This window comes from Ischnura elegans, chromosome X (genome assembly GCF_921293095.1).
Source record: "Ischnura elegans chromosome X, ioIscEleg1.1, whole genome shotgun sequence".
In the NCBI taxonomy this organism is placed as follows: domain Eukaryota; kingdom Metazoa; phylum Arthropoda; class Insecta; order Odonata; family Coenagrionidae; genus Ischnura; species Ischnura elegans.
Window position 1 is genome coordinate 90,364,872 of NC_060259.1, and position 12,048 is coordinate 90,376,919.

The 12,048-nt window shown below is 39.5% G+C and overlaps 1 protein-coding gene across 1 annotated transcript in view; it reads right to left on the reverse strand.

Moving 5' to 3' along the window:
- LOC124171206 (pituitary homeobox homolog Ptx1-like) overlaps window positions 1-12,048 on the reverse strand; it is a 61,213-nt gene that overhangs the window by 32,293 nt on the left and 16,872 nt on the right. Inside the window, exons 2-3 of the mRNA XM_046550348.1 lie at window positions 4,665-4,856; window positions 437-648 (exon numbers count right to left, since the gene is read on the reverse strand). Of these exons, the coding sequence (XP_046406304.1) occupies window positions 437-648; window positions 4,665-4,856 (404 nt within the window). The remainder of the gene's footprint in view (window positions 1-436; window positions 649-4,664; window positions 4,857-12,048) is intronic.

The window sequence follows — 12,048 nt, forward strand, 5'->3', positions numbered from 1 at the left end:
TACATAATTTAGGAAGTATTGTATTTCATTTTGGCTTCATAACGTGCAAATCACTCCATTTATTTTTATGCCAATCTTCAAATTTTCTGTACAGACAGAACATAATTAATTAGTTGACACAGGAGTTTATCGCTAGTAGTTGTAACGATCGATTTGATGAAACCGGAAGTCTGAGTGATTTATGATTGACTTGCTTTCGCGATTCAATCACTTCGAACAAATCAATCGCGAACTATACTCGAACTTTCTTTTGAACTCGAACGCTCGTTCGAACGTTCCTTTGTTCACTCGGTGATTCAATTCGTTCACTTTGAACGAATCAATCACGAACTTCATTCGAACGATCGTTCGAATATTTGTTCGACGCCTGTTCGAACGAACTAAAATCGTCACTAGTCAGTCACCTGTTGATTTTCTCGCGGGAAACGCGACTCACCTGCACCCTTGCCTCCGTGAGTCCCGTCCTCTGCGCCAGCTCCTCCCTCGTGCACACATCCGGGTACTGCGTCCGCTGGAACGCCCGCTCCAGCGCCTCAAGCTGCTCCGCCCCGAAGATGGTGCGGCTGCGGCGTTGCTTGCGCTTGAGCGGGATGCCCGGCTCGCTCTCCGTGTCCGACGCCTCGTCCTCCGTCCCCGCATCCTCATCACCTGTGGGATTGGCGACACTCTTTATGTGGTCGGTCACTCTCTCCCGATATAGCAATGAACTTGTATGAAATTATCGTATTAAATTTACGTAAAAAATGAACTTTTTTCATGGAGAAAAACTAATGCAGCCATTCTCTAAGTCTCTTACCACGATGCATCGATCCCAGTACTTATGCCATGCAAGAATGTTTTCTAGTAAGCCCCAATTTTTGTGTGACCAAGGCTGGAGTGTCAAGGTGCACATCTCTCTCGGAAGGGGACGTGGAAAGTATTCGATTTTACTCTTTGAACCCGCTCCACGGGTGTCACGTTGCATTTTTCACTTTCTCTCGATCTCCGCATAGTGTATTCGGAACTGAATCGGATCTCTGCCACGTAGGCTAGGCGAGGAAAAACTTCCACGAATTTTATTTATTGGACAGCTAATGGGTGGCTGCAAGAGGAATTTTTCTATGAAATTCAAGTCATTCGTCTACTAATTTCGATGAATGACTGCTAGAGGCCCATTGGGGTTTGATATCATCCAATTGTGATCATGGAATCCTTTCATTTTGTCTGGGTCGTTCACAGGAAAAGTAAAATATTTGACGTTATATCGTAGAATTAGTCAACTTTGAATTCCTCACTTCATCTCAGGCAGGTATGAGGGTATACACCATCTCTACGGTCATACTAATGAAACACTTTTCGAACCCTAGAAAAGTAGTCACGAATGTCCTATAACGGTTGCCACAGTTTCAAATCTGATTGATATTGCGACTGAAATATTTGCTTTCTCTGGTCTCATTTTATCTCGGTGAATGCTCGGAATCAGGTTTAATTAATAGCAATAAATTATTTCTCTCATTTTTCCCCATATAGCCCTATTTTCTAACCGTTCTTTATGTATTTTCTGATCCGTAATGGCATCTTTTTCTATTCGTCATATTTTCGCAAGTGAGTGGTAATTCATGCGTGAAAATAAAAATGTAGCGCAATCAAAAATTCTTTCTCTGTGATATCGTTGATTTCTTGAACCAGCTCTTTGTTGCTGCGAGCCTTTGACGCTCAAAACGAGGCCTTCTGATTAAAAATCAATAGCGCATCTCGAATTTTCACGAGATTGCCTTCAGAGAGTATGCTGAATTGATCAATATCTCCCAATGTGATGTTACGAAATTTTTGTTCCTGATCTACTCTCAGAAGCTGAAGTTAACATTACTCAAAAGATGCTTTCGCTTTTTAAACGCATATTTATTCCCTGCATGGATAATTTTGGTGAATAAATTTTCTCACGCAACAATGAAATGGTCGAGCATTTTCTGGTTTTGATTTTAGTTAACATTTGTTGTACTAAGTGTTAACGGTACTTTTACAAATTCCTGATCGACTCGAATAATCTTTTGTGATCGTTTAACGCTCTGCAATTGCGTAAATTTCGATTATCCCAATAACTTCAATGAATTCGATCAATCATAAACATTTTGGAATAGATACAGCCTTTTTAATCAATCATAATCTTTTGCAAGCATCAAATTTGAAGAATTTTTATGCTCACGAAAGAGCAAAACGCTTAAAATAAAAAAATTGCTTTGACAAAAAATATGTGCACATTAAATTTTTCGGTGACCAAAAACCAATTGCTCCCAAAACTTGGATGGATAAATGCTTCATCATAGTATTAATTGTTTTACAAGTTAGAGGCTGGGTTAGCAAACGCCATCCGTCGCGTAGGTACCCGTCGCGACTTAATTGGCAAATTAGCGTTCAGCTGCGAGCGGAATAATTCTGGGCTCAAATCTTGTTGAAGTACTTGGATGCTGTCTCCATAGCCATTGTTTTCTCCCTTAGGCTACTATTGTCTATTGCATCACATCCGGTGTCGCGGAATAATACACTAACATCATTGGAGGTCACATGCGCTCTAAATAACCACCTGTAAGTGGCAAGCCGTAAAGATGTGACTTACAATTTCCTCACGGTCTCAGGCCTCAGAATTACGTCAATTGTACAATTTAACTTTGAATCCGGTATGCCGTACGATTTGAGACTGGTATTTTCAATAGAAACCGAAATATTTGTGTAATTACATAACGAACAATTGGCTTAACTGGTCTGAAGAATGTATAGCATAATAAAAGTGTACTGGACTTATCTCTTTTCTTAGAGCTACTACCATAGCGCCGTGGCGGACAGTGTGTTAATTGGAGAAGTGTTATTCCCTATATTTATATTCCCTGGGTATCTCAATGTCTTGTGCGGGGATAATTTCTAACATTTATGTTATTTTTCTTTCCGAAAAGTCTCTTTCCATTATTCACGTTGCAATCGGTCATATGCGTAAACAGATACGCCGCTTCATACCCTTAGTGGTAGTGGAAGGCGGTCCCAACCCTGGCCACTGACGTCATGCTGTTAATATTTTAACCCAAAAATAGTGCAAAACAGGATACTCAAGTGTGCCTCTAAATGTGTTGTCACCCTCCGCGAATTTAAATAGGTTTACAGAAGTCGCCAATCTCGTCGCTAACCGACAAAGTGATCCAAGTTTCACGGGGATATAAGGTATAATAGGGTAGTTTCCATCATCAAAGAAAACGAAAGGCGTTGATTGCGATTCCGTACCCACCATTAGTGTATTCATAATATACAAATTATTTGGTTTTAGAAATCCCAGTTTAGACGAATGTTAATGATCAATTTTTACCTCATTTGAAAAAGGCCACATTGGCGGCCATGCGATGCCACTCTACGTGGCGTCGCAGGGACCTAGATTCTATACGAGTAGTCAGGAGTTTTACATCGTCTTAGATTACCAATGCATGCATGAGGCACAGACTTCAGGGAAAAATGTCTTATTAATCACCTAATAAAACTGCCTATGGTCGGAAAGTTTCCTTCGTTTGATAGGGTATTAATAATCCTTATTTAAGCCAAGCACTACCTGCTAGCAGGATACACTGCTACCTGCTAGCAGGATACACTGCTACCTGCTAGCAGCCTGCATCGTATCAGCGCTCAAAGCCTCGCTCCAAGGTCACCTCACATGGCAACAGCTGGAACCAGAAATACGTCACACGGGCTTTTCCCAGCATTCCTACTTAGCCGTCGCGTTTTCGCGCGCTTGAAAATTTCCAATTTTCCTTTAATCGCGAAAAATAATTCAAAAATAATAATAAAAATATATATAATCGTCATTTAAAAATCTAAAAGCGTGAAATGCGTACTCCAGGAGTAATAATCTTTCGATTTAGGCAATAAAAAAGTAATAGGAAACCACCCTATTAGGGGTGATATCAGGAAATTTATTCACATGGTGATGCGATGTATCAAATGCATAAATTGTCAATGCTAATTATTGCAAATACAAATATTGCAATGCAAAATATCTGTTAAAAGTGGATCGCAATGCACTCATCACCGAACTGCGGTCATATTTCAAAACCAATTAAAATGCGATCGAAGAGGAAACAGCAATCAGGGTTCTATGAAATTGAATTGGGCCTCCTGTATTCAGTCCACTTGTTTTCACCTGAGAAGCCTCTTCATGCCATGTCTTTGAGCTAGTTGTTCAGATTGCGCATGCGCTATGCGACTCATGAGGCGTTTGACGCCTGTGGTTCCAAGGAAAGCTCCTCATGTAAATGCTTTGATTTCGGGACCAATATTTTGCTCATGCAACACATCAAATGTTAACATGATCGGATACAATTAAAGTGAGGAAAAATATGAAGGAATGGGCTGTGGCAAGTTAGTAGGACACTTCGATTGCAAGTAATTTCACTGTAATAATAAATTTCTCAATCAATTCGCCAAATTTTCCCTTTCTCTACCTAATATACGCCAATTCTTTCCACGAACATAGCTTCCATTAACCCTAATGCTTAAATCTCAAGCTAACCAAGTTCTCGCCTCGGTGGAAGTATCGCTGGTCTTTCTATAAACCGCTCTTTACGTCGCTTAACCTAAAGGCAGACGCAACAAGTATCCCGGCAGCTCTTAGTTCGCATATATGCGCAGTAGCTAAACCATAATACCTCCAAGGATGTGGCGCGGCGCCTCTCCGCGGCATGCTGACTCGCCGCGGACGCCTTCTTCGACTTGCCGGCATCTGCGGCCGGTGTCCCGCGGGAGATTTCGCGGCCCATGAGCGGCGCAAGCGTGAGTCTGCCGCGGCCCGACGTGTGTGGCCGCCGTGATAAATGTCGGCCCCGGCGGGGGCCCCAATCCTTAACTGACACGGCCTCGGATGGAAGCCCGCTGGGAGGGCATTGCCGATAAGGGCTGGCCGCTAAGATGGATTCCCCGTGGCTGGGGGCGTGAGGGCCGGCAGCCCCGGCCCGCCCCTCGCTGACACCCTCGCCACGATTATGAACGAGTTTGGAAGTGAATCCGTCGACGCGGAGGGCGAACAGCAAAACGAGTCGACATTAATCTCGACCCCAATTGATTCCGAATCGCCGCCCATGGGTGGCCGCCCTGCCATCCATCATGTTTTATACATACGCCCCCTTTAAGTGGTGCTCATGCAAGTTTACCCACGCGATTACGCGGCCGCATTGTCGCACGCATTACGCTCGTATTGTGGATATTGCAAATGCGTTTTGCGTGTGTTATTTCGCTAAGCCTCTGGAATGTATATTTTTCATTAATAGTCGATTCATGATGTCTTTACCGTTATCATTCGATTCGATCAAACTCGTTTAAATTAACTTTAAACGCTTCGTTCATTAAATACAACAGCGAAGTTAGGTGGTGGCAATATGCACGTTTTGCTTCCGATCTCTCGGGTGAGATTTATTGCTTGTGGAATTGTTTAGCCTTTCGAGTTACTCCTCACCATTCAACGCTTTGTGGGTTCAGGTGTAATGTTTCTCGTACTATTTGACTTCAATTTTTTATCTTAGTATAGTACTAAATAAAATATAAAAAACCCTTTGTTTATCATATTGTGTAATAATCTAGGTTTTTCGTATGCATTTTCCTATTACAGTCTTGCTAAACCTATGCAACGCACCATATGTTTTCTTATCGCCCGTTTTTTTCCGCTGGGTTAATCCTTTTTGCATACTTATTCATTCTTTCAATCAACATAAAATATACTCTACAAAAATTTTCATGCATATTAAACGTTTAAATGTTTCTGAATTTGAAGTAAAATTGATACTTATGCTATATTGCTGTAAGTACTAATAACTTTCTACTAATTGTAAGTTTTTTACTGTCAAGTTTTTCCATTAACGTAATTATTTTTGTTCTTGAAAATTTAATATCATAACTATAAGTGAGGATATTGTTACGGTGTCAGACGGTTTGCTATCAAATTTTATTCTATTACGACAAAACTTTCCTCTGAAATTTGTTTATAAAAAAGAGTCATTTGTTTTAACTCTAACTCGAAACGTAAAATTTCCGTTTACTTGCAATTTCATTGAAGGACTCTTGAACCATTATTTCTTCCTCTAATCAATATCATGCGAGTTTGATCAATACAATAATATGCGAGTAGTACAAACTTGTTATTGCATAAGGCAAATGCTGAAACCGAGATACTGTATGAGATTATTGCTAAAATATTTCGCTTGTTTACATCTCTTCTTGAATTATCCGCCATATGCTGTGGATCTCTCTGGAATTATAGAATTTCTGCGGATTGATAGGACAGCGAGAAACATAAAATCTAATTCATGTACCTCTTCTGCTAAATATGTTTTCTTGAGTGTTTAGAGAGATGTTTCATAGAAATTAAAAGGAAAAATGAACTTAAATTTAACACAGCCCGCTTACTCTGCTAAAAAGAAAGCTTTTTGGTCGGTTGTGATATTTTAGTCTCCGTCGCAAAATGTGTAAACTTTCAGTAATTGAATGGATATTAATTGAATTGTTCATTCATATACCTTCCTATTTCTCTTTCTTCTGAGGAGTTAAGCCTATGCCTTGTCGTTGGAGGATTTATGTATTAGTCAAGAGGTCACTGAGTAAGGTTTTGATGAATCTCTGAAAAGTACATTCAGATAAATGTTTTTAGCTCTTACTTTATAGAAAGTAACAGCTCCTCGATATATTTTTCCATTCTTACTTATTGGAAACTTGCGCAAATTTTATTTCCTCCCGCTAATGAATGAAATACATGTATGAGAAAAAACATAATTAACCCATGAAAACGCTCCATGTTCCATTTTAAATATTCTTGGATGGATTTGCCTCTGTAATTAGGTAACTTGGAAACTTTGTTTTCTTATTGCAAAGGAATTTCGCCAAATCGCTTGATAACGTCAAGGTTCTCTAAATATAGAAATAAAATCAATCAGGTTCAACGAGTAGGCATAGCATTACGCACAATTGTTTCACTACCGGTCATGGTACGCGACAAATTTTCCGCGGAAAATTCGTCCCTACTTCATTCGTCTACCTCAGATTTCATCCTTGTGCCCGTTGGTTCCACCGCTTATTTTGCGACACAATCGACATACGTATTCTCCTTCGCGTTGCAAGATTTATCACTTGTTCTGTGATTGTCTTTATGTGTATCTTTCCAAGTGGTTTTTTGCTTTCCAGCAATTTGTTGTCTACTTATTGACCGTGGGATCCAATGCTACTTATTATCTTATGAAAGGTTATTATTAACGTCGGAAACTATACAGTATTTTCCACGACTAATTTTTCTATACACCATTTTTTTCTGTCAAGCATGAATTCAGAGTCATAAATTTCCAATGTATTTTTCAAGGAACGATCACGAATCGGTATGCAGGAAGTTTGTGATAGACCTCCCTTAAGTGGACTGTAGTTTTAAAATTCACGTAAGTGCGAAAGATGGTAAAATGGTTAGCTTGTAGCTTAGCTCAAAGGAGGATGAACGTGGAAATGCCCCATGTATCCTAACTTGGATAATTGAGTGGACTGAAAATGGAGCCTATTCTAAATTGATTATTACATTCGCTCTTAATCCGTTTCGTTTCTTCAAAACTGTTCATACATTTTTACATTAAATCGCTCCTGTCATATCATCACGTCTAAATGCCTTTAAATTTATCAGCCTTGTATCCACAGCTGAATTATCTGCTATGGCAGTTGCTCATTAAGGATATCTCAATGGTAATATCAAAACTGAAATGTCCCTAGAGTGAATGTTATCTTCGTGATGTTGGAAGAGTAAAAAAAAAGAAATATTGGTGGCTTGGGTAATTTTTTAATCTCATTTTTGTTTTTATAGTATTATTAAAATTTGGCGTTGGATTTCTCCCTCAAAATGAATAAATAGAAAAATGATGAGCTGAAGCTTCATTTTTTGTCCCCATAGTCAAAACAACGTTGCCGCTTGCTATGTGCCCATAATCTTTGAATTCTACTACGTTGAGATTTGAATTGCTTCATCTTCGCCCATTGATTGAATCAAGATCGTCTATGTCCTCAATCGATTCGTGCCATCTGCAAAGTGCTTTTCAGTCAGTCACTATTCGTAAGTATGAGTCGGCCTTAATAGTCATCCCTGGTTGACTGTGGCAGCAGTCAACTTCCGCATGGAAATCAGGATATACTCTAAAGATGGGTTTACACATCGAAGTTGATTGCAATGACAGTTGATTTTAATGATAGTTGACTGTCGGACTCAACTCGTACGTGTGGACCGCGACTACAAAGCACTGGGAAGAGGGCATGAATCGATTGAGGTCTTGTTTCGATCTATTTACGAAACATAGCAGTTTGACTTTGACCGCACTAGGGATCGATGACTAAGGGTGCATCGCAAGGGGCATTTGCTGATTTGACTACGTGGGCAATAAAAATAACTACTGATTGCTTTTTTCATTTATTACTTATGAGTGTTAAGTTAGTTAAATTCTCCACGAATAAGAGGAGATAAGATCCTTTCTCCTTCGCAATCACCACTTCTTTTGTTATTTATCTATGCCATCACGACGCGCATTGACACCCTTGGCACATTTCCGTATGGATACTACAGGTAGGGGCAGCATAACTTCCGTTTTTATAATGCGCGGCATTCGGTCGGTTGGTGTCGTAGCAGAGCGCTTGTGGTCTTGTCCGACAGGCAGTGCTATACAGTTTTATCGAAGCACAGTTCAGTTGCCATCATGCGTTGGAATAGTGAGGACTTGGGTTTGCCGTTGAGGTCTACTTTTCGAGTGGATGTTCTGTGATCGCAACCCAGCAGGAATGTTGCAGAAATTATTTTTCCCATGGCTAAATGGGTGGGACTTGGGGGACATTTGGTTCCAAAAAGACGGTGCAGCAGCACACACTGCAAGAACATCGATGGCTGCTTTGAGGGAACAGTTCCCAGAACACCTTATCTTAATTAGGGGCGGTTTCCAGTGGCCAGTCTGATTTCACGATTTGTCCCTATTTTCTATGGGGTTTTGTGAAATCCGATGTCTATGTGAACCGTCCAAGGACCCTACAAGTTTTAAAGAACAACGTCCAGGAAGAAATTGCCAACATAACGCCTGCTTTGCTTGAATAGGTCATAAAAAACACCAGAAATCGGTATACTCAATGTATCAAGAATGGAGGACGTCATCTACATGATTTGATCTTCAAGACTTTTTAAAACAAAACTTTAGGTATGCACCTACATTGTAAAAACCAAATAAAAATTTCTGTTTCATACAATGTAATTTATTAAGTTTTAAAAAAGGAAGTTATGCTGCCCCACCCTGTACGTGCGAGATGTCGTTCTTAATCCACTGATCTTAAATCTACTTTCCCGTGTAAACCTGGCTTGAGGTTTCGATGCACTTTGATAGGAGGAATAGATTTGAATCAGTGGTGGATGTATATGGGAGGCTTGGGGGGGGGGGGCGCCCTCCCCCCTTGCGGGGCCGCCTCCATTCCCGAACATTGCAGAACCACAATTGTAACTTTTTTTATATCATAAAATGGCATAGTCTTGTGCATGTGTATAATCATTTTGGATAACACTTTCTAAAACTTCGCATGTAGCATAATTATTTTCAATTGCGATAAAAGTATAGGTAGCTCAAAATATCTATTATGCCCCCCTTGACTGTTTTCTGTATCCGCTACTGATTGGAATCCATCCAAGTAATGGCAAACGTGGTCGGTGGATCCCACAATTGCTAAACGCATGGCTGTATCACCCCATATCGTTCTATCCTCATACGTTCATCCTCTGTTGCCTTCGACATCAGTAATTTCAATGTTGAGCCTTCTTGGTTCGTGGAGAAACATCCGTGGAGATATGATTATTCATTTACAAACTTTTTGATTGGATCACTCGGCGTGAATGCGAGGGAACTTGGTTAGACATAAGGTCATGGTGAATTTTATTCCCAACTGTGAAGTTTTGGTGTATTAGTGAACCTATGGTTGAATCCGTGAAATTCCGTCGCCAGTAGATCAGTTGTTTTTATGTTTTGAAAAAACAGATATAATTATATTGTAAACGTATCAAATTTGGATCATTAATTTGGCTAACATTTTAAGAATTATTGGACTTATTTTAGACTGTTTCAAACAAATTACTTTACCGACCCGCATTTCAACGTCACAAGCTATTTACCTTAAAAATTATATATATGGTTGAGGGCTATGCCGATCGAAGATAAGATTTTGTTGGAGATAACAATGTGAGTTTACTTTATAATCATAATTGTAACACGTATTTTAAAGCTATGAGTAATAATCATTGATGATAATGAATTAGAAATGAAATTACGGCGTAATTTTCCTCATTTATTTCAATTTTCTGACCCCGGTTTTGACAACTTTCGATAACTTCTTCGTAACATGCTTGGTTGCGGAAAAATGGATTGTAAAACATCACATGCTCAAAGATGTTGCCGCATTCCGAAGGGTAAAAGTTTTCCTCTTTTGATGTAAAACCAGGAAATGTGATATATTTTTATAATGATTATCGATGTTAATAAATAGCGAATGATTAGGATGTAAGTAATATCGGTGTTCCTGTTTACATGAAGGACAACATACAATATAAAATTATTTGGATTCGCCGGGAATCGTACCTGAATCCCCCATTTTTCCGTCAGTTATTTTTCCAATGATACCACGAATTGGTGATGTCTAGTGGCGTACCTGACGGAAAATTGGAGATGCGGTGTCGAATTCTGGCTGAGCCAAAATGGTTTTTCTCAGTGAATCATCATCACTTTCACCTTTCGTGTAAAAATGTTGCACTGGTGCGTATAGCTGTGCTCTAAGTCACGTATTACCGGCACAACCACGGTGTTCGAAAGTCTCAGAATTCGAATCTTTTTCGGCGAAAACCCAAGGTTAGTGTATATAATACCGTAGTATGCAGATCCCCTTTTGCACTTTTCATTGCTCCACTGCCACTCATAGATTATATTCTTAAGGTTCTATTTGAACAGGTAGAATGAACTAAGTTGACGCCACAACCATATTAACTACAATCAAAGGATTTGTTTCAAAACCTTACCTGAGTGACTCACTCCCATTTGAACGTGATTTCCCGCCGAATTATCGGAGCACATTAAAGTTCATCTACAAATGTAAACAGCACGTAGTGTAAGGTGCTTGGATATCAACCGCTGACAGGTGACAGAATGAAAAAAAATAGGTGAGCGTTGTAAATTATTTGACTGCTAGAGTTAGACTTAGACTGCTTTTCTGGATGGAATTATACCGTTCTATTCGCCAATATTACGGGAGAAAGAGTATAAATACTGCGTTATCCGACCCCGTAGCAACTCTGAACAGCATATTCTGAACAGCGTATTCTATGTTTCAATTCCACTAGAAGGCGTAATTCTCAAAATTTCTGCAACGCCCGCGCAATTCAGCATTCTGAACGGCGAATCGCGCCCGTCAGGGTCCGAATAATTTTCCACCGTCTCCTGAACCGGGCTATTTGGTGTTACACCCCGTAATTACGTGGGCATTGCGATGTTGAATTGTTTTTCTGAGGTATAAGTAACCAAATCACTTATTGAAAAATGGAATTATAGCTAAAAATGAAAAGAAATTGACTTTATATTTATAATGTAATCGTAGCGTACGCGCTGAATATTTAACTAGTTAAGCGAACTATGTAGAAATCAACCTTCGAGCTTATGTAAGGAGCACAAGCTTGCTTTAGCGACACGACGTAAACAATAACAATCAATGCAATGAATTACTACGAATAGCCAAAGTTTTCCGCAATGCATTCTTATTCCCTACGCATAATTTTATTTCAATATTTTACGTGCGACGATCCTCTATGTAGGCTCTCAGCTCAATTCTTGAAAATTACCAAGCTTGTGTTAAGTTCTCGCCAAATAAAATGATAGTTATAACTTTAAATGAGAACAAATAATACCATATAATGATTGATGTAATGTAATGATGATACCATACATTATTCGCTATCCTTCTACAAAACTGGAATCGCATTAAAATATAACACGGGCAGTCATG